Raw genomic sequence first — 27,842 nt, forward strand, 5'->3', positions numbered from 1 at the left:
AGGAGTCAGGATTCGCCCCCCCCCCCCCAAGAACTCATTTTGAGCAGCAGCAAGGCTTCCGAGACCTCCCCACAGTTGTTGGTTAGAGGTCTGGGAAAGGTTGGGGGCACCACGAACCCAGGAATGCTTTGAGTCTGGGGCTTGCTGGGCAGAAGAGCCATACACAGTTTTAATAGGTGGTCAAATGAATTTATGAGACCCTTTCTTTTTCTCCTTTCTAGATCTTGCTGGCAGAACAGGAGAACTTTCTAAATTGATAAGTGTAACTCCAGAGGTGCTGGTCACAGTTTGTGGACAGACCTCCAGGGTCTAGGTCGCAGGGAATGGGACACAGATGGAGCTGTGTGAGCTGAGGTGTCTTTCTTCACCCTGAGTCTCATTGACTCATCTTCCAGACAGAAACCAGCAAACAACATGCGTCTCCATGGCCTCCTTAGAATGCTGTGGTGCTTACATCATGTGTACTTCCTTATGAATAGTCAGCCAGGCACGCCTTTAATCCCAGCACTGGGAGGCAGAGGCAGGGAGATCTCTGTGAGTTCGAGGACAGACTGGTCTACAAAGCGAGTTCCAGGAAAGCCAGGGCTATACAGAGTAACTCTGTCTTTAAAACAAAACAAAACAAAACAAAACAAAACAAAACAAAACAAAAAAAGCTCCATCTGGTTTTTGTTTTGTTTTGTTTTGTGACTGTTATTTGTAGCCCTGGCTGGCCTGGGGTTCACTGCATAGAGCAGGAGGTCCTCAGATTCACAGAGGTCCACCTGCCTCTGCCACTGGCTGTGGTTACAGGCGTGAACTGTTTATGGCGGTTATGTTTTGTTTTCTGCTTATTTTTAAATTTATATTTATTTATGTTATGTATGCATACATATGCGTGCATGCACACTCGCACATGCCATAGTGCACATGTGGAGGTCAGAGGTCAACTTGACAGAATCAGTTCTCCCCTTCCACCGTGCAGGTAGCCATCCATCTTGGTAGCAAATTCCTTTACCCACTGAGCCGTCTCCCCAGCCCGTCTGAGTTCCGGTTCCGAGCTTTCCCTTAGTCCGTTTGCGTTTTCAGTGAGACCTGGAGAAGAAAGAGTGCCTCTGGGCTTTAGTTTTTCAGTCTATGGAGCGTTACAGATAATGGTTTGCTCTAATATTCTGTGGCTTGGTCTGTCCAGAGACATCCTCATGGTCCAGAGCAAAGAAGTAAGTCGTCCAACCTCCTGCTTCAGCACAGCAGGGGTTTCCAGGTGGAGGGTACCTGGAGAGTCACCTCAGCAGAGTGACAAACCCAGAGCCAGTGGGAAACTACTGTTGTTGATTGGTGATGGCCGTGAAGGTCACTGCAGACACAAACATGGTGTCTGTGCCTTGTATTTATGATGGTCCAAAGGAGTGAGTGTCTACTAGTGAAACTTAATCTGCAGCTCCCAGGACCTTACTGCTAATCGTTCTGCCCCTTTGCTGGGTTACCATGGTAACCACAGCTGGCACTGCAGAGCCACAGGGATGAAGAATGGGTACTATTGATGCATCCCGACCCAAGAAGAGGTGCAGGCTGAAGGCAGGGCATCCGGGCATGGCCTGGTGCCGCCATCTCTAGTCTTTTGCACAGACAGAAAGCACAGGCCAAGAGCCAGTGTGTGTGTGTGTGTGTGTGTGTGTGTGTGTGTGTGTGTGTGTGTGTGTTGGGTGGGTGAGGGGCACAAAGGGCATAGCCAGTGGTTGAAATTCAGGCCTTTTCTTGGGCTGGACAGGCCAGGCTGCCTGAAGGACTCTCCTGGGCTTCCCACATTCAGACACAATTCTTTTGCGCTGGTTTTCATCCATCTTTGCCCAGTGCATATTCAGATTTTTGCATAGAAGTACTGACTCTCAGTGTTGAAAGAAATCTAGATGGCCACCAGTTCTTTTTTTTTTTTTTTTTGGTTTTTCAAGACAGGGTTTCTCTGTGTAGCTTTGCGCCTTTCCTGGAACTCGCTTTGGAGACCAGGCTGGCCTCGAACTCACAGAAATCCGCCTGGCTCTGCCTCCCCAGTGCTGGGATTAAAGGCGTGCGCCACCACCGCCCGGCGTGGCCACCAGTTCTTACATTTAAATTTCATTTATATATTTATTTCAGTGTATCTGCAAGTGTGTGTGTGTGTGTGTGTGTGTGTGTGTGTATGTGCACACTTGTGAGAGTGCACTTATCAAGACACAAGTGTAGAGATCAGAGGACCACTCTGGGGACTCAGTTCTCTCCTGTCAGCTTGAGGAACCCTGGGATCTAACTCAGGTCATCAGGCCCACGCACAGGCACCTGTCCTGCTGAGCCGTTTTGCCAGCCCTTGCCCATTGGTTCTGATTTAGGATCCAGAGCCTCAGTCTCCTTAGCCCTGAAGTCATCCAATATGTCAAGTGGCGGAGAGCTCATTCCCTAGGGAGGAAACACTTGGGAACGTCCTGTTTGTGCTGAAGTCTGTGTCTCCCTAACTTCCACCTCTCTGTCCTGGAATCCACTCCAGGGTCCTGCAGACCATTATATTCTGTTTTCTGCAGAACAGGCTCGGGGCTATTAGGAATTGGGGATTGAGGACTGCTGCCAACTTTGCTTTCTTTTTTAAAAAATTAAATAATTTTCTCAATTAAAAAATTAATTAAAAAAATTAAAAACAGAAATAATTAATTAATTAATTTTTAATTTATATACATTGGTGTTTCACCTGCATGTGTGTCTGTGTGAGGGTGTTGGATCCCCTGGAACTGGACTTACAGACAGTTGTTACTTGCTATGTGGGTGCTGGGAATTGAACCTGGGTTCTCTGGAAGAGCAGCCAGTGCTCTTAACTGCTGAGTCATCTCTCTCCAGCCCCAACTTTGCTTCCTTTAGTCAGATCCTCTCTCTCCTTTCTGGTCCTCCCCTACTTTAAGGGGACAGTGGGGACACTGGTGGAGGTGGTGGAGCTGGGATTGAGGTTCAGAGGTGGTTGTGGTCCATGAATCAAAGCTGTGCCCTTGACTCTTGTGAGTCAGCTGGATGTGCGCATTTGGAGTGTGTGGATTTGGCCCATCCTGGGTTAAGTTCTGACTCTGCCCCATGATCTGACATCTTCCTTCTGCTTCACCTGTAAAGTGGTCGTGGTGATGTCCACCTACCTCTGCGTGTGTGGCCAGGACCAAGAAGTCAGCTGTGTGACAGATGCTGGAGGCGAGAACCTGAGCTGGTTCACCACTGTCATTACAGGGTCCTGGAAACCCCTCCGCCTTCCTCCAAACACCTTCCCTCCCAGGCTTCTCTCAGAAGTTCCCCCTTAATACTTTTCTTTTCTTCTCTTTTTTTCTTTTTGGTTTTTCAACATAGGGTTTCTCTGTGTAACCTTGGCTGTCCTGGAACTAGCTCTGTAAACTAGGCTGGCCTCAAACTCACAGAGATCCGCCTGTTTCTGGCTCCCAAGTGCTGGAATTAAAGGTATATGCCACCATGCCCAGCCCAAGATATTATTTTGTTTTTATTTATGTATATGTGGATGTGTATGCATTGACCACGTTGTGTGTGGGTACCTGTGGAGGCCAGAAGAGGGCGTTAGATCCCCTGGAGCTGGAGTTAGAGCTGGCTGTGAGCCTCCCAATATGGATGCTGAGAGCTGAACTTGGGTTCTCTGTAGAGCACTCTGTGCTCTTAACTACTGAGCCATCTCTCCAGGTCCCAGATAGGACTAATTTGATCCATGCTGAGGAATAATAGGAGAATATTCAGTCTCTGTTTCCTATAATCAAACCGTTGTGTTTCTGTAAGGGCAGAAAGCTTTGTATATACAACAGAACCCCTTCAGTTCCTAACATACACAAATCTCGAATGTGCCCCAAGACGTTTCAGGCTGCATTTGTTGATATCATGTGGTGAAATGGCAAACAGTGTAAGGTGCTTATGTTGTGTGTTCAGAACCAAGTTGCTTCATACAGCGTGGGTGAACCCTGCCAGAAATATCTCAGATTCATTATGTGTTTGATTTTGAATTAATGTTTGGTCATCACATCTTCAGAAACATTTTACTATTGCCAAATCATTTGTGATCCTCACATTTAGTTATGTGACCCATAGCTTGGTGGAGCTGGGCGGTGGTGGCACATGCCTTTAGTCCCCGTACTCGGCAGGCATAGACAGGCAGATCTTTGTGAGTTCGAGGCCAGCCTGGTCTACAGAGTGAGATCCAGGACAGGCACCAAAACTACACAGAGAAGCCCTGTCTCAAAAAAACCAAACCAACCAAACAAACAAACAAAAAAGAAACTGTGGTGGGGGCTGGAGAGATGGCTCAGTGGTTAAGAGCACTGGCTGCTCTTCCAGAGGTCCTGAGTTCAATTCCCAGCAACCACATGATGGCTCACAACCATCTATAATGAGATCTGGTGCCCTCTTCTGGCATGTAGGCATACATGCAGGCAGAACACTGTATACATAATAGATAAATAAATCTTTAAAAAAAAAAAAAAAAAAAGGTAGCCTTGGTTAGGGTGAGCCAAAAGCCTGTTGGCTCCCTTGAATCTTTGACTCTCTAGGTTTATGTGGCAGGCTGGCTGGCACTAAGTGGGGTGAGAAAGTCTGTAGTCTTGGAGTGGCTTGGTTATTTTTTGTGGCTTCTGTATGGTCAGGCAGAAGAGAGTGGTCAGCTTATGCTTGGAAGGGGGAGCCCAGAGAGGAGTTCAGGGGACAGCAAGACTCGTGTGTGTGTGTGTGTGTGTGTGTGTGTGTCTGTGTGTGTGTGTGTGTGTGTCTGTGTGTCTGTGTGTTTGGAGGGTAGAATCTTGAAGTCAAGGCCCTCTTACTTTGCCCCACTGACCCTTGTACACTTTGCCTCTAGGTCCTGGAAGGAGACCAGGCTATCTTGCAGAGGATCAAGAAGGCTGTGCGGGCCATCCACAGCTCTGGCCTCGGTGAGTGAGCCCGCCTGGGGTCTGGGCCCGGGGCCCAGCCAGGCCAGCAGCCAGCTCTGAGAGCCTTTCCTTGTCTGCAGGCCATGTGGAGAATGAGGAACAGTACCGAGAGGCTGTGGAGGCCTTGGGGAATAGTCACCTGTCCCAGAACAGCCACGAGCTGTCCACTGGCTTCCTGAACTTGGCTGTGTTCACCCGTGAGGTGGCCGCGCTCTTCAAGAACCTGGTGAGGCTCCTGCTTCTTCCTGCCAGACTCAGGGCAAATCCAGCATCTTGTTTCTGGGAACTGCACCCTGGCTGGGTCTTCTCCGAGAGCAGCCCTTAACCACAGAGCCATCTCTCCAACCTGAATCCAGCGTCTATCTTCAGACCTGACCTCTGACCCCTGACCTGAACTTACTGTACACTTCTGACGCATCTTTCCCCTTTTGTTTTGAGACGGCCCCACTCCTGCCTCGGCCTTCTGAGTGCTGGGATCACAGTCGTCCCCCCACCCTCAGCTGTGTTTGATGTCTGGCCTCACTTTTCCCTGCACTACTCCGCTTCACCCAGGAGCAAAGGCAGTCCTCAGTCCTGCAACGGGACAGGAAGAGTCCCATGCAGGGGTGGAGCAGTCCGGGGAGGGCACTGAGTTTAACACCCCGTCCTCCTCTGCCCCTTCCTTTCTTGCTCCCCCTGCCCTGTACACTCCCGTGGTTCTCCTTTGCCTTCTCGTACTTCCCTGGACCCTGACCCCCTTGGGGCGGGCTCTCTGCTTTTGCAGGTTCAGAACCTGAACAACATCGTCTCCTTCCCTCTGGACAGTCTGATGAAGGGGCAGCTAAGGGACGGGCGGCATGTGAGTGTCTATGTGGGACAGAGGGGGCTGCCCAGGGTACAGTGGATGGAGGGCTGGGCGGAAGGAGAGGCCAGTCAGGGGCCGTCACTGCAGGACTCCTGCCTCATCCTGCCCTGGGGTCAGTGGAGGGCCTGGCATCCATGCCATGTGTAGGGTTTGGCTCCGGCTCTGGCTCCTCACCTTGACTAGCCGACTGAAGGATGGCTGAGCCAGTGCGGGTACATGGGAGGTTCAGGGTGCAGGCCCAGGGTCCCCAGTGCCCCACCGCTGCTCCTCTGCATCTGCTGGCTCTGGATCTGTCAGAGAGGTCCTTCAGTGGAGGGTGGCACTGTCACCTCCCTGCGCAGTCTGTCCCACAAAGCGTGGGGGAGGAACTGTCCTCATTTCAAAGTGACACCAGCCTGGGAACCTCCCAAACCAGTTGGGTGACTTTTTTTTTTTTCTCAGAAGTTGAGGAGGGTATGGATAGCTGGGCTAGCTCAGGCTCAGCCATCTGGCCCAGGCTAGCCAGGCCAGGATGTGTCTTACTGGTTTGCTGTGTGGCCTTAGGGGAGACTTGTCAACCAGTCTGTGCATTCATACTCTTCCTGGTAGGAGGGTGGCCTCATATCTGACAGGGGAAATTGTTAGGATAAAATGGAGTGGTGTTTTGACCTTCCTCTTCCTGCCCTCGTCCTCCATGGCCCACGAGAAGACTCAGAGCACAGCCCAGAGGTCGGCTGCATCCCAGGCTCGAAACCACCACACTGACTGGTTCTCAGCAGCTCTAGGGAGAAGCTGGGGTGGGCTGATCCTCGGGAAGGGAGTTGGTTGGGTATGTTAGTGGGTGTCAGTTGGAGAACAGCTCTGGACAACATAACTTCAGAGTGAGGTCCCTCTGAAAGTAGCAGAATGTACTGTTTATTCCAGGGCTCATGTTTCCCTTTGGGCAACTTGTTTTTTTTTTTTTTTTCAACCCAGGATTCCAAAAAGCACCTGGAAAAGGCGTGGAAAGACTATGAAACCAAAGTGTAAGTAACCTTGGAAGGGTGGACTTGGGAGGGTGCTTGTGTGGAAGAAGGAGGCTGACTTTGGGGTGTGTCATTCAGGGTGTCTGGCTCTTAGGCCAGGCCTGGCTGGCTACTAAAGTCTCTGCTACAAGACAACCCAAGGGAGCTGTTGTGATAGGACCATGGGATGGTGCCCATGTGGACAGGGACATTGCATCCTCAAGATCACTCGACCCTGAGAAGGAGGTGTTAGTGTCCAGAGGCCCAAAGGGATTGGGTTGTTAGCTCAGGGCCACACGGCTGGGCAGCAGATGGTAGAGCTGCAAACAGAGGGGTTGGACACAGAAGGAGAGAGGGGAGGTGGTGGCATACCCAGGCTTCCTGTGTGCTCCGCACCATACTCTAGGTCTGCCACCAGCTATGGGCCATCCCAGGGACAGAGGAGTCTGTGGCATCCAGTGGCCCACCCTGAGCAGACTCCTTGGGCTCTCTCAGGTTCCTGTATCAGAACTTGTATTCTTCCTTGTAAAAATTGGTCTGCTTATACCTGGGTGGCAGTGGCGCACACCTTTAATCTCAGCACTCAGGAGGCAGAGGCAAGAACTCTCTGTGAGTTCGAGGCAAGTCTGATCTACAGAGTGAGTTCCAGGACAGGCTCCAAAGCTACACAGAGAAACCTTATCTGGAAAAAAAAAAACAAACAAAAAAATTATTTTGCTTACATTTTGCTAAAAAAAAAATACATTTCTTATGTATAATTTAGAAAAGATGATGAAATTTAAAAAAAAAAAAAAAAAGAGGGAAAGAGCGAGAAAATTTGCTCAGCATGGTGTCCAAGATGCTCAGGAGGCTAGGGAGGGAGGGTTACTTGATCCCAGGAGTTTCAGGCCAGCCTGGACAATATAGTGAGATCCTGTCTCATTCATTACCCACACACACGGAAAAAGAAGAAAAGAGTTCAATCATCTTTAGGCGAATATTAGGGTCACTTTGTAGAGAGTGTCTGAAAGTTTTCTGTTAGAAATTTTATTCCTTTTTTTTTTTTTTAATACAAAAATGTGTAGCACTCTAATTTCATAACTTAAGAAACAAGATGCGGGGGGCTGGGGAGATGCTAAGTTGTGTTCACCTTGGGGGGGAGCTGGGGAGATGCTCAGTTGTGTTCACCTTGGGGCGGGGGTACTGGGGAGATGCTCAATTGTGTTCACCTTGGGGGGGGGCTGGGGAGATGCTCAGTTGTGTTCACCTTGGTGGGGGGGGGCTGGGGAGATGCTCAGTTGTGTTCACCTTGGTGGGGGGGGCTGGAGAGATGCTCAGTTGTGTTCACCTTGGTGGGGGGGGCTGGAGAGATGCTCAGTTGTGTTCACCTTGGGGGGGCAGGACTGGGGAGATGCTCAGTTGTGTTCACCTTGGTGGGGGGGGCTGGGGAGATGCTCAGTTGTGTTCACCTTGGGGGGGCAGGACTGGGGAGATGCTCAGTTGTGTTCACCTTGGTGGGGGGGGGCTGGGGAGATGCTCAGTTGTGTTCACCTTGGGGGGGTGGGACTGGGGAGATGCTCAGTTGTGTTCACCTTGGGGGGGCTGGGGAGATGCTCAGTTGTGTTCACCTTGGGGGGGCGGGACTGGGGAGATGCTCAGTTGTGTTCACCTTGGGGGGGCTAGGGAGATGCTCAGTTGTGTTCGCCTTGGGGGATGGGCTAGGGAGATGCTCAGTTGTGTTCGCCTTGGGGGGTGGGCTGGGGAGATGCTCAGTTGTGTTCACCTTGGGGGGGGGCTGGGGAGATGCTCAGTTGTGTTCACCTTGGGGGGGCGGGACTGGGGAGATGCTCAGTTGTGTTCGCCTTGCAAGCCAGAGGACCTGAGTTCAACCCCCAGAAGCTACGTTAAAACAAACAACCAACAGAAAGGTAGAGCCCGGTGCGGTATGGCGGCGGCTCACTCCCCATCACTGCTGCAGCATGTAAGTGGAGGCAGGAGGCTGACCTTCAAGGCCTACTTCTGCTCCATAGCTAGTGTGAGGCCAGCTGGGGATACGTGAGAGCCTGTCTCAAAAAAATTAAAAAATAGTCAAGCGGTGGTGGCACATGCCTTTAATCTCAGCACTCGGGAGGCAGAGCCAGGCGGATCTCTGTGAGTTCGAGGCCAGCCTGGTCTACAGAGCGAGATCCAGGATAGGCATCAAAACTACACGGAGAAACCTTGTCTCAAACCCCCCCACCAAAAAAAAAAAAAAAAAAAGAAAGAAAAAAATGAAAACAAAGATGAAGTGAGGAGAAATTACCAAAGCAAAGGAGAGAAACCTTTAATTCCCAGAAATGAGACAGTAATATTGTTCCACTTACTTTTCTTCTATATACAGTGAAATATGTTGACAAGACTAAGATCAAAGTAACCATATTATATAATCTACTATTTTTATTAAAAAATTTTCTGTGATGCTGTATGTGCTTATGTATACCTATAATGTTTGTATTTGGGAGGGTGAGGCAGGAGGACTGCAAATTTGAAGCCAGCCTGGTACATAGAGAGAACTTGCCTCAAAAATGAGAACAATAGCTGGGCATGGTGGCACACACCTTTAATCCCAGCACTCAGGAGGCAGAGGCAGTCTGATCTCTCTGAGTTGAGGCCAGCCTGGTCTACAGAGTGAGTTCCAGGTTAGCCAGGGCTCCATAATGAGACCCTGTCTCAAAAGCAAGTAAACAAACAACAATAAACAGGGCTGGGGGGTGTAGCTCAGTGTGCAGTGGTGCACGCCTTTAATCCCAGCCCTCAGGAGGCAGGCAGCTGTGTGAGTTCAAGGCCAGCCTCATCTACAGTTCCAGGACAGCCAGGGCTGTCTCAAAAAAAGAAAAGAAGAAGAAGAAGAAGAAGAAGAAGAAGAAGAAGAAGAAGAAGAAGAAGAAAGTACTTGCCTATTGCACCCTAGGTCCAATCCCCAGCATAATATAAGTGGGTGTGGTGATGGCACAGACCTGTAATTCCAGTGCTCAGGAAAGAGAAGGCAGGAGGTGAGAAGTTCAAGGTTACCCACCTCTACATACAGAGTTTGAGGCTAGTCTGGGATGCATGAAACCCTGTCTAAAAAAAAAAAAAAAAAAAGAGCCAAAATGTGACCCATCTTTCTGCATTAGTACATATTTTCAGACAGCAACAGTTAAGTGGGGCAGGGTGTGCCAACAGATACATTCTGCAGTGTATTTGATCTTCCCTGTCAGGGAGGAAGCATCCTGGGAACTAATATTTGCTCCCGTGCATAATGACTGCTGTGGGATGGGTTCCAAAGAGCAGGTGCTGGAGCATTTATTGTCCCTCCGTCTCCTTGAGCCATGCACACCTGTCCAGGTCCAGACTGAAAGGTCACCTCTCCTCCCCTCTAGCTGTGAGCACAGGGCCTCATCCTGTCTGGGATGGGGTGTGGCCATCTGTTCATTACAGAGGTCCAAAAATGGGCAGGAGAGACACAGGCTAGCCTTCTGTGTGAGTTGCCGAGGGAACCACGTGACTCTCTTCTTCCCTTCGCCTTGTAGAGCCACGTCTACCAAAATGGACAGAATCACCTTTCCCTATAAGTCTTTCCCAGGAAACTCTGCCTTTACTAACTTTTTCTAGTAAACTTTTTGTGAGATTTCAAAGGTGTGGTGGCATGTGCCTTTGATCCCAGCACTTGGGAGGCAGAGGTAGGCAGATCTCTATGAGTTTAAGGCCAGCCTGGTGTACATATTGAGTTCCAGGACAGTCAGGGAAGTGCAGAAACAAAACAAGGGTTGGGGATTTAGCTCAGTGTTAGAGCGCTTTATATATATATATATATATATATATATATATATATATATATATATATATATAATTTTTATTTTATATGTATGTGTGCCTGGGTGAATGTCTACACTATGTACATGTAGTACCTGTGGAGACCATCAGATTCCCCTGGAACTGGAGCCACAGATAGTTGTGAGCCTCCATGTGGAGACTATGAATTGAACCCGGGTCCTCTGGAAGAGCAGCCAGTCTCTTAACCACTGAGCCATCTCTCCAACCCTGGTTTGTGATCTTGAACAACTTACTTTTTCTGAATTTCAGCTTTATCCCCCTGACTGTAAATTCTAACAAAGACAGTCTGGATGTCCATAGATAGTGGGAACCAAGATGGTGGAATGGATCTGAGCCCCACCCTCTGGGTGTGACTTGGACAAGCTTTAAGCTTCTCATCTGTATAATGGGGTAATAAGTCTGCCTCGTGGGCTTATCATTTTAGTGTGTGAAGCCCTGATACAAAATCAGTGCTTAAAAATAATAGGAGCTGCTGGGCGGTGGTGGCGCATGCCTTTAATCCCAGCACTCGGGAGGCAGAGCCAGGTGGATCTCTGTGAGTTCGAGGCCAGCCTGGTCTACAGAGCAAGATCCAGGACAGGAACCAAAACTACACAGAAACCCAGTCTCGAAAAACCAAAAATAAATAAATAAATACATTTAAAATAAAATAATAGTCAGGTTGGGGATGTAGCTCCGTTGGTAGAGTGATTGCCTAGCACACACCAAGACCGGGGCTTGCTCCCTGGGACTGTATAAAACCTGGTATGATGCACGCTTACACTCTCAGCATTTGGAAGGTCAGAAGGACAAGATGATCTTCTGATACACAGTGAGGCCAGACTGGGCTACGTAAGACCCCATCTCTGAGAAGAGTAAATTAGGAAGAATCACACTCAATGCTTTGGGAGAGCTTCCTTAGTGGCAGGAGCTGGGAAAACTCTCTACACCATTACCAGGTTTACTCCCCCGGCAGGAGAAGGAGCTACTGTCACCCCCAATCCATAGGTAGTAAATAAAAAAATAAATAAACAATCCCAGCACCAGGGGCCCTGCCTTACTGGATTTTGCTGGTTTATATGACAAGAAGAGACTCAATAAATAATGAAAACTACAAGGTGGCCGTGCCGTGGTAGTATCCACAGAGGGCAGGATGTGCGGGCGGTTGGATTTGATGGAGAGGAGAGCAGCGGGAGAGGTGTGCAGGGGACTTGGCATCACAACCTAGCTCAAAGCATTAAGGTTGGCAGGTGCACGATGTGCCTTGAGTCTTATCTTTCTCTCCCTCCTCATTACACCTGGATACCTGTCTTTTCCTCTCAGAGTCACATCGTGCCCCCCACCCCCAACTCTCTCTTCTGCTTGCTCAGTCTCCTATTTGCCTATAGAAGGCCACCCCATTTTCCAGATTTGAAGACTGAGGCTCAAAGAGGGGAAGCTGTGCAACTCAGTGGCTGCAAAGCTGGGAGTAGTCCCACCCCATGTGCCTTCTCTGCTCAGGGCTCACATTCCCTGGGATGCAGAACTGTTAAGCAAGTGTCTCCTGTATGTGGGATTCATGGATGTCGGCACCCAGCCTGAGATGTGCAAATACACTCTTGGCTGCTGTGGGTGGACTTCCTGGAAACTATCCACGAATGGACCCACCATCCCCAAAGAAGAGAAACAGTTCTCCTGGAGATCTGTTGGGGTGCAGGGGAGAGGCCCTAGTTATTTCATTCTTTAGGAGGGGAGGTGTGGAGATTGAACCAGACGTTCATGAGTATTAGGCGAGCTCTGTGCCCCGGAGCTGCAGCCCCAGCTTGGGTGCCACAGGCTCTCAGAGCTTTGACTGAGAAGCTCTGTGAGCTCATGAAGACCAAGGCTCTGTGGTCATCTGTCCCACACACATCCTCTAAGTCCCTTCTAGCTAATCAGAACTAGTCATCCTTGTTTCCACCCGGTCTTCATCACCTCTGGCATAAAATCTTCAAGCACTCCCTTTTGCTTAAAGACCCAGAAGCTTAGCTGGTGGGAAACAGGCCCACCGTGGTCCTGCCTCCCCATTACATTGCCTCAGGCAGTATCCCACCCCTGTCCATCTCTACACAGCTCCCTGAGTCTTCCACCTCACGGTATCCCACAGTCTAGGCCTCCTGCCCAGGCCTAGCTCCTTCCAAGCTGGTGTCTCAGGGGTCCAGTCCCAGCGCAGACATTGCTTCCTAAGCTGTCGTGATGAGGCCAGGTCTCTTGTTTACTCTCCTGACTCTGATTTGACTAGTGTCTTTCTCCTCCGTGACCCCCTGGACTCCCCAGACCTGGCCCACCCTCTCCTGTTGCCAGCCCTAGCACAGATGGTACAGAGAGGGGCTTTGTCCCCGCACCCCCATGGCGCTATAGCAGGGATGGTGGATGGGTACGGGTTGGAGCGGCTTGTTCAAATGTCTCTTTCTTTATGACCTAGGGCCAAGCTGGAGAAGGAGAGGGATCGAGCCAGGGTCACAGGAGGAAGCCACGGGGAGCTGTCCCATGACACGCAGCGAGAGCGACGAGTCTTCCAGCTGCATATGTGTGAGGTGCGGTGAGGCCCCAGTGAGGATGGGCTGGGTGTGTTTCCTGTTTGCCTCTTCCAGACCCTCAAGGCTCTAGTCACAGGCCCTAGGGCTGGCCAGCTGGCCTGTAGGATGTAACCAAGGTTCAGTCACGGCTAACAGGATTAGCCCTGGGGCGGAGAACAGAACCCCCGTCACCAGGATCTGACTTGCGTCCCGTTTCTTGTCCTGTCTTCTGCCAGTACCTTGTCAAAGCTGGAGAAAGTCAGGTGAGGCAAGGCCCAGATTTCCTTCAGAGCCTCATCAAGTTCTTCCATGCCCAGCACAAGTAAGTATCCCCCCGCCTCCACCTTTAATGCGTTGTGGGGGACAGCACAAAGCACCCCTCTGGGGTTTGAGACCCTCCAGGTCTATGTATGTCTGAACGTCATGAGCAATACTTTTTTTTTTTTTATGATGCTACTGTATAAAGTATTCACCATGGTTCAGGCACTAAGGATCGGGCATGGTGATCCCACCCATCCCCCAACACCCCTGGAGCAGATAAAGCACTTATCCATATTTTATAGATGGGGAAACTGAGGCCCACTTATCAAGCTCTCAAGGCTAGTCAGTGAGATCTGAACCTGGAGAGTCTCACCTCTGCATGCCTCCTCTCACCCTCAGGCTGCATGCCCCAGGGTGCCCTACAGGGGGAGACCTTCTCCAACTTCTGCCTCATCCACATTTCCATCCTTCCCTGGTCCCTCCTTTGGCCTCTGGCCTTTCTTAGCTTCTTCCAGGACGGCTGGAAGGCAGCTCAGAGCCTGTCCCCCTTCATCGACAAGCTGGCAGCCTCGGTCCATGAGGTAAGGCTGGCCTGTCCCTCAGTTATGGGTTCAATTCCCCGTCCTTCTGGGAAGCTGAGTGTGGAGAGCTGGCTCCCGTCATAGAGTGAGACATGCCCCAGTGTGTTGGGTCAGGCTGTGCCCTGCAGCATCTTCTCACTGCCCTGGACCCTGTCCTCTGCCCGTAGCTTCGGCAAGCTCAGGAGGAGGAACTGCAGAAGCTGACCCAGCTCCGGGACTCCCTCCGAGGGATGCTGCATCTGGAGAGCAGAGAGGTCAGGCCCTGAATCATTCTAAAAGAGATGTCTGACCCATCCACCCCACCCTGGCATATGGAGGGAGGGAGGGAGGAGGAAGGGAGGGAGGGAAGGAGGCCCCCACACATCCCCCGTCCCCCGAGGAGCAGTGCAGCACGGGGCTCTTCCCTCCCAGACACCCTGAAGTCTCCTTTGCATGTCTGAGGGGCAGGAGCATCCAAACCGGAAGAACTCAGGGGGCGGCTACAGCATCCACCAGCACCAAGGCAACAAGCAGTTTGGGACTGAGAAGGTGGGCTTCCTGTACAAGAAAAGTGATGGGTGAGTGACTCAGAGAGCTTAGGCAAGGCCTAAGGCCCACGGCTAGGACATGCGGGTTAGAGAGGGTGCCCCAAGGACTGTTCTTATATTCCTGTGGACCATTTTGCACAGTCTGATGGTATACAGTTATCAAAGGACAACTGGGCACGTGACTCTTAGGTCACTAAAGGTTGTTCTCTTAATGTGCCTTCATCCTTGCCCTTTATACAGTATGCTGTATATGCCTAAAAATAAAAACATCAACTATGTCGTGCTTCCTGGCATTAGCTTTTCATTTTCAAAGGGGCCAGTGAGATGGCTTAGAGCAGCAGTTCTCAACCTGTGGGTTATGACCCCTTTGGGCCGTGGTTCTCAGCCTTCCTAATGGTGTGACCCTTTAATACAGTTCCTCATGTTGTGGTGACCCCCCTAGCTATAAAATTATTTTCATTGCTACTTCATAACTAGAACTTTGCTACTGTTATGAATTGTCATGTAAATATCTGAAATGCAGATGGTCTTAGGCAACCCCTGTGAAAAGGACATTCAACCACTAAAGAGTCGTGACCCACAGGTTGAGAACTGTTGCCTTTTAGGGTTGAATGACCCTTTCACAGGGGTCACCTAAGACCATCAGAAAACACAGACATTTACATTACGGTTCATAATAGTAGAAAAAAATTACAGTTATGAAGTAGCAATCAAAATAATTTTATGGTTGGGGGTCACCACGTGAAGAACTATTTAAAGGGTCACAGCATTAGGAAGGTTGGGAGCCACTGGCTTAGAGGGTAAGGGTGCTTACTGCCACGCTTGAACATTTCAGCTCAGTCCCTAGAATCTACACTGTAAAAAGAGAACTGACTGTCTTAGTTACTTTTCTATTGCTCTAAAGCGACACCATGACCAAGACAACTTATGGAAGGAAAAGTTTATAGGGGGTTTATAGTTCCAGAGGGTGAGTCCGTGACCATCATGGCAGGGAGCCTGGCAGCAGACATCACATCTCACCAACAAGCACAAGGCAGAAAAAGAACATACACGGAATGGCATGGGTTTTGAAACCTCAAAGCTTACCTCCCCAATGACACATCCATCTCCTCCAATAGGCCACACCTCCCAATCCTTCCCGAACAGTTCCACCCACCGAGACCAGGTATTCAAACATGAGCCTGTGTGGACCGTTCTCATTCAAACCACCACACTGACTCCCTTGGGTCATCCTCTGCTCCCCATTCTTGTGCTTTAGCATGCTCACACACAAAATAAGTGAGTCCATGAGTTTCGTGTCTTCCGTCAGGCTAGAAGCTCTCAGGGTACCAGAGTCATGTTGGCCCTCTAGAGTAGGAATTCCAAAGCATGAGGCTGTCCCCCTCATACTGGGAGCTTCTCGAGGGCCGCGAGTAGCGAAGCACAACGAGCGGGAAAGGTCATAGATTCTGTTCTCTGATGCAGGGGAATTAGATGTGAGCCGATGGTCATTGTTCTTCTGTCCTTCTGGGCTTTAGGATTCGAAGAGTCTGGCAGAAGAGGAAGTGTGGCGTCAAGTATGGCTGCCTGACCATCTCACACAGCATGGTGAGACCTCTGAGCAGACAGATGCGGAGCCCTCAGATCCAGTGTTAGAGATCCCTGCTGGGAGGAAGGACAGTGTCCACATCCCCTCCCCAGGAGGAACAGGACTGTCGTGATTATTTAATAGAAGACAAAGGACTCAGAGGCCCAGGGGTAACACGTGTGTCCTCCATTCTCCAATTCCCACAGATCAACCGGCCCCCGGTGAAGCTGACCCTGCTGACGTGTCAAGTGAGGCCAAACTCTGAGGATAAACGGTGCTTCGACCTGGTGACCCGTGAGTAGTCTCTGCCAGCCCCACACTGCCCAGTGTTCCTCCTGAGGGGCTGCGGCCAGGGCTCTGGATTCAGTCCCACTAAGTAGCCAAAGGCTACCACTGCAGACCCAGGACTTCAAGGGCTTGGTACTCTACAAGGTTTCACCTCCCGTCCCACTGAACATGAAAACACATCTACTTTCATATATATATATAAAGTATGGCCATTAGAGCACATTTGAATGGCTCTGGCTTATCTGGCTTTTGAAATTGATTTAAATTTTTTGTGGATCTAGGGTGTTGGGGGCTTTAGTACCAGGCTTTAAGGGAAGGAAGGGCAGGCTGGGAAGGAGCTGGTCTTTCAGGCCAGGAATGTAGATCACACCCTTGCACACACGGAGCTCTGGGTTCTGTTCTGAGAACTAGGCATGGTGGTACACACCTGTAATCCCAGCATGGGGGATCAGAAGTTCAAGGTAATCCTCAGCTACATGGGGAGCTTAGGCTAGCCTGGGCTACATGAGACCCTGTCTCTTTTTTTTTTTGAGCTGAGGATCGAACCCAGGGCCTTGTGCTTGCTAGGCAAGCGCTCTACCACTGAGCTAAATCCCCAACCCCCTGTCTCATTTTTTTAAAAGGCTCTTTTCTTCAGGGAACCAACCCTCTTGGAAGGAATGAGGAAGGGACCCAGGACTCTAAGATGGGGGGCCGGTTGTCCAGAGGAGAGAGGCATGCATAGAGACCCTCAGAAGACCTGAACTGCTGTAGAGAGAGCATTTGCATTTAGCTCTGAGAGGCACAGAGACTGTAGCATTTATGAGAAGGGGGGACTTTAAGGGGGGTAGTAGGGTAGGAGGCATGGAAGCAGAATGCAGACTCCCCCCATCAGTCTTACAAGGGACTTCACACATGGGAACAGTGAGAGGCAAGGCCTGGAACTGCCTCTTACAGGTCTGGACCTTGTTCCCTGATAGTTGGGACCCATGGGGTCTGGAAGCAGGGTGTCATATGGTTAAAGTCATATGGTAATAGACACAACAGCTTGGGGTCTGGTAGGGCTGGATGAAGGGGGAGAGGTAGGAAGCAAGGAGAGTAGAGTGGGGTGGTGGCTGGGGGTAGGGGACATGCTGTGCTTGAGCTGGGTGTGGGGGTGTGCTATGCACTGACCCTGGAACCAAGGCCTCGTACAGAGAGCTGGGGTCCTACTTTGGAGATGACTTCTGAAGGTGGTGACACTTAGGAGGGCCTGATCTCAGGGGCACACAGGTGTTTGTCCTGGAGAAGGCCTGCATGATCTGTGGGCTTGATGCCCTTTTCTCTCACCCACAGACAACCGTACATACCACTTCCATGCAGAGGACGAGCTGGAGTGTGAGGCGTGAGTGCCGCTCTGGGCCAGCTGTGGTAGGGGCAGCGAGCATGGGGCAGGGAGCTTGGTCCACACCCGGTCTTCTGTCCCCAGTCCGCCTGTTCCTTCCGCACAGATGGGTGTCGGTGCTGCAGAACAGTAAGGATGAAGCACTGAGCAGCGCCTTTAACGGGGAGCCCAGTGGGGGCCAGTGGTCTTGGGGCGGCGCCAGGTTGGATGCAGAGCCCCAGGACCTCACCAAGATGCTCATCGCTGAGGTGAAGAGCCGGCCGGGGAACGGCCATTGTTGCGACTGTGGGGCTGCAGGTCAGTGGTGGGGAAGGTTTGGTGGGAGGTGTGGAGAAGGGGCTCTGGGCTGTAGGCTTTAGCTGCGTCCCTCTGCAGACCCCACGTGGCTCAGCACCAACCTCGGTGTGCTCACCTGCATCCAGTGCTCCGGAGTCCACCGCGAGCTGGGCGTGCGCTTCTCCCGCATACAGTCCCTCACCCTGGACCTCCTGGGCCCCTGCGAGCTGCTGGTGAGAGCAGGGTCAGGGGTCAGAGAGAAATGTGAGGGGTGTGGGGCCGGGCTTGGGAGACCGAGCTTGGCTAACTGGGAATGGATCCAAAGTAACCAAAGTGGGCTTGGTAGGGGTGGTACCTGGGGAACTGTGGGGAAGGGCCGAACTTTCTAGAAGGCTGAACCTTGCCAGGGGCTCTGTCCTAACCCGTGATTTTCCTGGCTGACTCAACACACTGTGCTCTCCCTCCAGCTGGCTTTGAACATTGGAAACTCCCACTTCAATGAAGTCATGGAGGCCCGTCTGCCCTCCCACGGCAGCCCTAAACCCTCTGCTGAGAGTGACATGTAAGGACAGTCTCAAAAGGTGGGGTTTGCTAGCTCCCCAGTTCCCAGAGTCAGAGGGATCTGGGGTCAGAAGGCTAGGGAGAAGGGAGCTCTCTGACCTGGAAGTTGTCAGGACACCAGGTTCTCCTGGAGGGTGGTTCCAGAAGCTACTATGTGGAAAAACCTCTGAGGACCGGTGCTTGTCTATTGTCTTGGTAGGAGTAGCCGCAGGAACTACATTGTAGCCAAGTACGTGGAACACAGGTTTGCACGCCAGTCCACACCTGAGCCCCAGAGGCTATGGACAGCTATCTGCCGCAGGGACCTCCTGTCTGTGCTGGAGGCCTTTGCCAATGGGCAGGACTTTGGACAGCTGCTGCCAGGGCCTGATGGGCAGGTAAGAGCCCCCTCCTAGGGCCACTATTAACCCACCTACACTCACATGCTCCTCAGACTTCCTCTAGGACCAGATGTGACGATCGATCTTCTACCATCTGCTCAAATCTTTTTTTAAAAGGTTTATTTATTATGTGTACAGTGTTCTGTCTGCATGTATGCCTACTCGCCAGAAGAGGGCACCAGATCTCATTCTAGATGGTTGTGAGCCACTGTGTGGTTGCTGGGATTTGAACTCGGGACCTCTGGAAGAGCAGCCAGCAACCAGTGCTCTTAACCTCTGGGCCATCTCTCCAGCCCCCACCTGCTCAAATCTTACACATTAGGTGGGAAAGAGAATAACTCTGGCCAAGCAGACCTAGGTTGGAATCCTGGCTGTATCTTTTCTTAGCTGTGTGACCCAGGGCAGTTACTTAACTTCTCTGAGTCCTGTTTCCTTGTCTATAACATGGGTTAACAATATCCTTGGAAGTGGGGAAGGGCAGGTCTAATTAGAGCAGTGAAAGCCACTGCATTTTGGAGATGCATTCATGAGAGAGGAAGGGTTTCAGAATGATCTCATCAGCAGGAGTGGCTGTGACTGATTGGACATTTGAAAACTGGATGTTATGAGACTGGAGAGATGGCTCAGTGGTTAAGAGCACTGGCTTCTCTTCCAGAGGACCCCGGTTCAATCCCCAGTATTCACATGGCAGCTCACAACTGTCTGTAACTCCAGTTCCAGGGGTTCCAATGCCCTCTTCTGGCCTCTGTGGGCACTGTATGCATGTGGTACACAGACATGCAGGCAAAACATTCATGCACATGAAACTGGAAAAAAAAATGAAGGCAATCTTTTACAAACAGAACAACTGGATGTCTCCAGCTGGGGCTGTAGCTCAGTGATGGAGCATAGTGAGCTTAGCCTGTGAGGCCCTGAGTGAGCCCCCAGGCCTGGAGGACGTGGGGCAGGATGTCTCTGAACTGCGCATCTGAAATCTTCACAGGCCACCTAGTGGACAGTGAGGGCATAGCACTTGGGTGAGGTGGGAAGCTGGACCATAGCACTTGGGTAAGGGGGCCAGAATGGGCACACTTAGAGGCCAAAGAGATCTCTGTGAGGATGTGGGAGAAAAGGAGAGCCCCAGTCCAATGGAGACTTGGGAACCCCTTCTCCTAGGGCCCAGGAAGAACCACTGAAGGAGACCATAAAGGACTGCCTGGGCTTTCTCACGGTTCCCTAATGGGAGGGTCTGTCTGTTCGGTCTCATCTCGTGGAGTTTCTGACCACTTCATAATCAGAGATGCTGGGGCAACCCGGGTTCAAGAGGGCAGCACTGGGTTGAGGGCAGGTGAGGGGAAACTCAGGCATGTGTGTGTGTTCAGGCACCTGGAGAGCTCGCCCTGCATTTGGCCGTGAGAGTCGCCAGCCAGGCTTCCCTGCCCCTAGTGGACTTCCTCATCCAGAATGGGTGAGAGCCCGTCTGCCACCAGCAGCCTCCCTGTTTCCCCACTGCCTCCCTGCCCCTGTCTCCTTCCCTGGGACTCTGACCCCCTTACCTGCTTGTCCCCCTCCCTGAACCTCCCTCTGACCTCCTTACCTGCTTGTCCCCCTCCCTGAACCTCCCTCTGACCCCCCTACCTGCTTGTCCCCCTCCCTGAACCTCCCTCTGACCCCGCTACCTGCTTGTCCCCTCCTTCCAGTGGCCACTTGGATGCCAAGGCCGCAGATGGGAGCACCGCCCTGCACTGCGCTGCGCTGCACGGCCAGCTGGACTGCCTCAAGCTGCTGCTGAAAGGGAGAGCTCCCGTGGGGGCAGGTGCGTTCTGATGCCTCCTCCAGACTCCTCTCAGACCGCCCCATGTGGGGCCTCCCGCCCTCACAGACCAGAGCGCTGGCAGCAGGCACACTCTGCAGGCATCCTCCTAATACTCCTACTCCTGGCTTGCTTCTGCACTCCTCTGTGGCCCCGGGGGTGGGGGCTGTCATTCACTCCTAGAGCCTCAACTTCCTCACCTGTAAAATGGGAGGTGTGAGCCCGCCGAAAGGTGGGGATGGAGCAAACTGAATCCTATCTGAATCAGGGTACACTAGTGATGTAACTGTTACTCTGCTTACTATATAACATGTGTCTGGCCCCATGATAAGTGATCTGTACTGTTAATCAGTGAATCAACACAGCCTGGCCAGATAGTTTCCGATATCATATTCATTTTATAGATGAGACAGTTAAAACCCAGAGAAGCCAGGAACTCATGGTGCACACCTTTAATCCCAGCACTCGGGAGGCAGAGCCAGGCAGATCTCTGTGGGTTCGAGGCCAGCCTGGTCTACAGAGCAAGATCCAGGACAGGCACCAAAACTGCACTGAGAAACCCTGTCTCGAAAAACAAAAAAACAGACAAACAAAAGACCCAGAGAGATTAAGTAGTATTGTAAGAATTTAGCAGAATCATTTTATGGGGTAGATATTAGAATGAACAGCTGGTTTTTAGAAGTACTTTGACCTTGAAGAATCCTTGTGGAAAACAGTGATTGTTTCCCTTATCTGTAGAATTGTTTTCCTGAAGGGGCATTGCAGCCATCCCATGACTTTGGTCACAAGACACCCCAGGGCACACCTGAGACTCTTGCAATATTGTGTATTGCACACGATACATAAGGAAGGACCAGAGTCATGGAGGCATGTGATGCTCTCCTTCAGTAAGACATGTGAATTAAGATGAGGGGCCTTAGTATGAGGAAATACTTTGTGTAACAATAAATATGCCTAGGTGGCAGCAGGAAGGTCCAAAGTAGGTCACCTAAGGTCACAGAGCTAGGACGTCAGAGAGCCAGTTTTCAGACCCAGACAATCCAATTCTGAGGCCCACATTGACCGCTAAACTGCCTTGATTCTGACCGTGGTCCCTGGATTTACCCTTCACAGTAAATGATGCTGGAGAGACAGCTCTGGACATAGCCAAGAAGAACCAGCACAAAGAGTGTGAAGAACTGGTGAGTCTGAGGGAAGAGGCTACCCTCTGACCCTCCTCACCCCTGTTGGCCCTCTGACACGGCAAGCCTTTGTTTTTGTTAGCTGGAGCAGGCACAAGCAGGGACCCTCACCTTCCCTCTCCACATGGACTACCCATGGGGACATTCCCTGGAACATGGCTTTGACAGTGAGGAGGATGAGGAAGAAAAGGTAGGCCCAGCCCTTCCCCTCTGGAGGGCACGAGACAAGAGCCATATTGGGCCTGCTGTGGGAAGGAGCAAGCTGAGCTGTGGAAACCAAGTTGGCCTTGTCCCCACAGCACTGTCCTGTGAAGCCCCCAGCTCAGGCCTGCTGGAGCAGTGGGAGGCTGGACATCAGCAACAAGACCTACGAGACCGTTGCTAGCCCGGGACCAGCTACCTCTCAGAGCCAGAGTGAGGACAGCCCCCCACCCCTGCCTGTCAAAAACTCCTCTAGGACCATACTCCCAGGGCGAGCAGGACATTCCAGTGGAGGTATAGTTGGCTGCCCAGAAGTATTGTGATCATGCTGTTTATTGAGAGATTGCTGTGTGAGGGCACTGAGCTGCGGGTACGTGCCAGAGCTAAGTGTGGTGGCTCATGCCTGTAATTCCAGCTCTGAGGAGGTGGAGGCAGGAAGATCAAGAGTTCAAGACCACACTTGGCTATATACTGAGTTTAAGGCCAGCCTGGGCTCCTTGAGACCCTGTCTGAAAACAACAACAAAGAATGAATGGTGGCAAGTCCATCCTGCCTGTCAAGGTTCCCTTAGGGTTGCCATCCTCTCCTCAGGTAAAGGAAGAGATGTTAAGTGACATGCCACCGTTCTTGAAGCTTCTGTTGTGAGATTCCAACCCGGGTTGGTCTTGCTCAGATTCTTTTTTTTTTGGTTTTTTCGAGACAGGGTTTCTCCGTGTAGCTTTGTGCCTTTCCCGGAACTCACTTGGTAGCCCAGGCTGGCCTCGAACTCACAGAGATCCGCCTGGCTCTGCCTCCCGAGTGCTGGGATTAAAGGCGTGTGCCACCACCACCCGGCCTCTTGCTCAGATTCTTTTTTTTTTTTTTTTTTTTTTTGGTTTTTCGAGACAGGGTTTCTCTGTGTAGCTTTGCGCCTTTCCTGGAACTCACTTGGTAGCCCAGGCTGGCCTCGAACTCACAGAGATCCGCCTGGCTCTGCCTCCCGAGTGCTGGGATTAAAGGCGTGCGCCACCACCGTCCGGCTTTGCTCAGATTCTTAAGTGCTTCACTTAAACAAAAAGACAAGAGTTTGTGGAGCATGCCCTGTGTGAGCCTAGTGAGGGGATAGAGACTGGGAAGCGGTCGGTCATAACGTGAGGCTCGACACCCTAGAGCGTGCTGATCCCAGCAGGTCCAGGTTTGGTCCTCTGCAGCATGCTCTTCCAGCGCCCAGCAGAGCTTGGCTGTGCTCTTGGACTTGTGTGTTGGATGAATGGAGAGAGAGAAAGGGAAGGGTAGAGCCTACTGGAGTTGACAGTGGGTTAGGAGGGCTCCCTGAAGGAAGTAGTGCCTAAACTGAGCTTGGGGGATGAGCAGGAATGCCCAGGCTGAGGAGTGGGGGTGAACAGGAACGGCACATCATGACCCTCTTAAATGAGAGTGCTGGGGTGGTAGAGGGTCTGGGGAGTTACGAAAGAACATGATGGATCCTAGAAGCTAAAGTCAGCTTTGACATTGGACAAGGAGAAAAGTATTTCTACTTTCCTTCTTTTTTTAAAAAAGATTGATTTTATGTATATGAGTGCTCTATTTGCGTGTACGCCTGTGTGACAGAAGAGGGTATCAGATCCCGTTATAGATGGTTGAGACCCACCATGTGGGTGCTGGGAATTGAACCCAGGTCCTCTGGAAGAGCAGCCAGTGCTCTTAACCACTGAGCCATCTCTCCAGCTTCACGTTTCTACTTTCTTACCACAGGGGAGCAATTACAAAACAAATGTCACTTTGTGTTTCTAGATCGCTCTGACGCCCCCAGCCTGAGGTCAGAGTCTCCTGAGGTCTTAGAGAACCCAAACAGTCCAGCATCATCCTCATCCAGCCTCACCAGCTCTGTGGAACCTGGGGGACTGAGCCTAGCCCCGCCTAGTCCTGAAGAAGGCCTCCAGGAGCCACCAGGCACCTCCCGACCTGGGCCGGCTTCTGGGACCACTCCTACTGAGGTGCATCTCCCTGTCAAGTTCAGGTTGGTATGGCCCTGCTGTGCCACCCAGTGTGCCCCCTGACCTCTCTGAGCAGGTGTTGGCCTCCCCACCTCTGAACAGTACCTGTCTGAAGCCTGGGCATAGTCTCACTCTAGGACCTAAGTTGTAGGCTGGACCTGGGTGGAGGGTGGGTTATTTTTTCCTCTTACTACCACCTGCTTTCAAGTCTGGCCAGGAGAGCCAAGGAAGAGATAGGGCTTGAGCTGCTGAAGTTGGGGGCAGGAGAAAAAGCTTAGCCCGGCCTGCATGGATCCTTCTTAAGCTCCCATGAAATCTTCACCTGTCAATCCAACTGCCTCTTTTTTTTTTTTTTTTTTTTTTTTTTCCAGTTTTTCGAGACAGGGTTTCCTGTGTAGTTTTGGTGCCTGTCCTGGATCTCGCTCCGTAGACCAGGCTGGCCTCGAACTCACTGAGATCTGCCTGGCTCTGCCTCCCAAGTGCTGGGATTAAAGGCGTGCGCCATCGCTGCCCGGCCTGCCTCTCTTCTCTACAAACCCTTTTTTGTCTGGACTTGAGTTTGGGGAGAAGTGGACTTGGGAACATCCTCAGAGCCCTCTGGGGCGAGATCAGTTCCAGCCCTTCACGGCGTGTGATGACCCAGCCTTAGGGGCCTGGTGGACTCTGGTTCCCATTTACCACCACCCTGGCCTTGTTTGTCTACCCGGGTCCCTCTGAGGGGCTCTGGGCAGCAGAGTGACATTGGCCATCCTTGCCTTCCAGCTCGGAGAGCACTCGATCCTACAGACGGGGAGGTCGGAGTCTGGAAGACAGTCCCTCTGCCCGGCAGCCTCTGTTTAGAAGGAACTTTCTGGTAGGGGCACTGGGTGTGTGGTTTGAAGTGCAGGTACCTGGCTTGTGGAACTGGTCAAGAGCAGGCCTAGAGGGAGGGGAGACCTCTCTCCACAGTGACAACACTATGGACTGAGATGGCCAGTGTTAGGCCTGGTGCCGCCTTCCTGCTCTAGCCCAGGACTGTGCGAAGCTGAGTGAAGCCCAACTCTAGCCATTTCCCAGAGAAGATGCAAAAGGAGCTTTAAAAGTGTCTTCCTTGTAGCTAGAGTTTTCCTGCCTGGCCCACGGTCAGGGCAAATCTCTCTCACCTACCAGTCCCACAGCCGCTCAGACCCGACCAAGTAAACACAGAGACTTATATTGCTTACAAACTGTGTGGCCGTGGCAGGCTTCTTGCTAACTGTTCTTACAGCTTAAATTAATCCATTTCCATTAATCTATACCTTGCCACGTGGCTCGTGGCTTACCGGCATCTTCACATGCTGTTTGTCATCATGGCGGCTGGCAGTGTCTCTCTGACTCAGCCTTCCACTTCCCAGCTTTATTCTCCTCCTTGTCTCGCCTACACTTCCTCCTGCCTGACTACTGGCCAATCAGTGTTTTATTTAACAAACAATCAGAGCAACATATTTGCCATAAAGAACATCCCATAGCACTTCCTTCTTCTTTTCCCAGGTCGGCCTCACGGAAGGAGATGGCTCAAAGACTGGGGTTCTCCCGGCAAGTTCTCTGCAACTTTTGCACGACTAGTTCCTTGCTGAGCCCTCTGCATGGCCCACACTGGACCCCGACATTCAGAGCTGAGACTTGAGCCCACAGAACTGGGAGCTCACCTTCCCTGGACCATACCCCTACCAAGACACTGGTCCTTCTATGTTGGGACTGATGTCCTGGGCCAGGCAGTCCTGAAGTTAGATCTGGGGGTGCCTGGGCTAGGTTCAGTTACACAGCTCTCAATCTTTACCAGACCAGGACTGTTCCTCACTACAAGGGCAGACCTGCTCCCCACCATTCACATTCAGGCACTGTCTTGTGGGCTATTTATCAGTCTAGTATTTTCCTTTAATGAATTCCAGCTTTATATCCAGTCCTTTGCAAGGTACTATGGATACCGCATGAACAAGACAAGCATCCCACAGGTGTGGTCCCTTGCTGGAAAACTGGTCTCAAGAACTGACTTGGAATGAGCAGAGCCAGATTGCAGAGGTGACTCTGAGCTCAGAGGCAGGACCAATGTCAGCTGGTCTCCTGTCTGATCATTGCAACTGTTACAACCTAGTTGTAGTTGGCCAAGGCCTGTGCAGAGCAGGCTAAGTACTCTGAATGCCTCCTTTAGAGGGAGAGCCTTGTCCCCGACTCCCCACCTCCCCAGAGTCTGTACTGTGTTCCCCAGCTGGGAAGTAGAGTACAACTCACCTGTCTGCCTGCCTCCTTGGTTCAACAGGAAGGAAAGGAATGGTCTGAGTTGACTGATCCTACTTCTCTCCCAGTTCTCTCTTTTTTTTTTTTTTTTTGGTTTTTCGAGACAGGGTTTCTCTGTGTAGCTTTGCGCCTCTCCTGGAACTCACTTGGTAGCCCAGGCTGGCCTCGAACTCACAGAGATCCGCCTGGCTCTGCCTCCCGAGTGCTGGGATTAAAGGCATGCGCCACCACCGCCCGGCTCTCCCTGTTCTCTTGATCAAACCAGAAACCTTCCAGTCTAGGGGAAGTGAGGGACCAAGAAAGGAGAGCAAACTTCAAGAGTCTGCTTTCCAGGGCCAGAAATCCCACCACTGCTCAGCCCCAGTTAGAAAACAGATGCTGTCAGCAACCATGGACAGCTGTCTTTATAGCCACTCGCTGCTGGGTCCTACAGGGGCGGACCAAGCCAAACACAGGAGACCAGGGGCACCCAGTGAATGGCCAGCAGTCTGTTCACCATGGAGGCAGGGATGCGCCTTGATGCTAAAGAAGCAGGATTGCTTCTGAGCCCCCCAGGGTCAGCTTTTGTTCATCTCAGACTTATTCTTTTATTCATCTCTAATAAAGGATTCTCGGGGGAGGGATGGATCCTGCTGGTTCCTTTATGGGTTCTAAAGAGTAATAGGGACAAAGACTCTTGGGACTCGGCATTCTTTCCCTGGCCCCCGTGAGGGACATGGTTGGTAAAGAATAGTGGTCACAGTATAAGCAGGGAGTTGCCGTAGGAGACGTTTGGTACGACAAACATGGTTTCCAACTGGAGGGTGCATCTCTGACCTCAGGGATGTTGAATACCCTCCAGCACAGCCTCTTTTAGTCTGTTTTGTGTGGCTGTAATAGAAGGCCGGAGGCAGGCACTTTCTACAGCAAAAGGTTTTATTTGACTTGGGATTCTGGTGATTAGAAAGTCCAAACAGCATGTCGTGAACACCCCTACCCACCCTGTAAAAGCCCCCTGACTCTCACAGCATCGCAGAGAAGTGGGAAGTAAGCACCTATGTGCAGTGGCCTCAGTTTGCTTTATAACAACTCACTTTTGTCGGTGCTCACTTGCTCTGAGAGACAGGCCTCAAGCCCTTCCAAGGCAGCACCCCTGCGATGTACCCCCCTCCCACTAGGCTCCACCCCTCAAAGGCTCAGTCACCACTCAACACTGCCACATCAGGGATCTAGCTGCATGTAAGAAAATACACTCAAACCATCTCTGCGTGGTAACGGTCATCCCTGCGGCGGTGAATGAGCTAATCCAAAATGTCGGCACTAAGTGTGAGAACCTTTGGTGTGCAGGAAAGCACACTGGACTGAAGTGTGAGGACCCGACTCCCCCATGGTCCCTTGACTGCCCTGAGATGATGAGTTGGGCAAAGTAGTTTGTGAGGTGACCCCTGGAAGCACGAGGGCAGAGAAGTGAGACAGGAGGTCAGCAAGCAATGGAGGAAGGCAAGGAGAAGGCTGTTGACAATGTGCTTGCCACACAAGCACGAGGATGTGAGTTCGAATCCCCAG

At 51.4% G+C, this 27,842-nt stretch overlaps 1 protein-coding gene across 1 annotated transcript in view; it reads left to right on the forward strand.

The window, feature by feature from the left end:
- Window positions 1-26,223, forward strand: part of Asap3 (ArfGAP with SH3 domain, ankyrin repeat and PH domain 3) — a 45,259-nt gene extending 19,036 nt beyond the window's left edge. The window contains exons 2-25 of the mRNA XM_059255198.1: window positions 4,838-4,910; window positions 4,991-5,136; window positions 5,674-5,748; window positions 6,709-6,758; window positions 12,994-13,105; window positions 13,324-13,409; window positions 13,854-13,929; window positions 14,097-14,183; window positions 14,377-14,486; window positions 15,974-16,043; window positions 16,230-16,317; window positions 17,626-17,674; window positions 17,781-17,971; window positions 18,050-18,183; window positions 18,418-18,512; window positions 18,711-18,888; window positions 20,253-20,338; window positions 20,571-20,686; window positions 21,797-21,864; window positions 21,947-22,054; window positions 22,164-22,359; window positions 23,839-24,064; window positions 24,804-24,894; window positions 25,551-26,223. Of these exons, the coding sequence (XP_059111181.1) occupies window positions 4,838-4,910; window positions 4,991-5,136; window positions 5,674-5,748; window positions 6,709-6,758; window positions 12,994-13,105; window positions 13,324-13,409; window positions 13,854-13,929; window positions 14,097-14,183; window positions 14,377-14,486; window positions 15,974-16,043; window positions 16,230-16,317; window positions 17,626-17,674; window positions 17,781-17,971; window positions 18,050-18,183; window positions 18,418-18,512; window positions 18,711-18,888; window positions 20,253-20,338; window positions 20,571-20,686; window positions 21,797-21,864; window positions 21,947-22,054; window positions 22,164-22,359; window positions 23,839-24,064; window positions 24,804-24,894; window positions 25,551-25,625 (2,586 nt within the window). The 3' untranslated portion in view covers window positions 25,626-26,223. The remainder of the gene's footprint in view (window positions 1-4,837; window positions 4,911-4,990; window positions 5,137-5,673; window positions 5,749-6,708; window positions 6,759-12,993; window positions 13,106-13,323; window positions 13,410-13,853; window positions 13,930-14,096; window positions 14,184-14,376; window positions 14,487-15,973; window positions 16,044-16,229; window positions 16,318-17,625; window positions 17,675-17,780; window positions 17,972-18,049; window positions 18,184-18,417; window positions 18,513-18,710; window positions 18,889-20,252; window positions 20,339-20,570; window positions 20,687-21,796; window positions 21,865-21,946; window positions 22,055-22,163; window positions 22,360-23,838; window positions 24,065-24,803; window positions 24,895-25,550) is intronic.
- Window positions 26,224-27,842: the final 1,619 nt, after the last annotated feature.

This window comes from Peromyscus eremicus, chromosome 2 (genome assembly GCF_949786415.1).
Source record: "Peromyscus eremicus chromosome 2, PerEre_H2_v1, whole genome shotgun sequence".
In the NCBI taxonomy this organism is placed as follows: Eukaryota; Metazoa; Chordata; class Mammalia; order Rodentia; family Cricetidae; genus Peromyscus; species Peromyscus eremicus.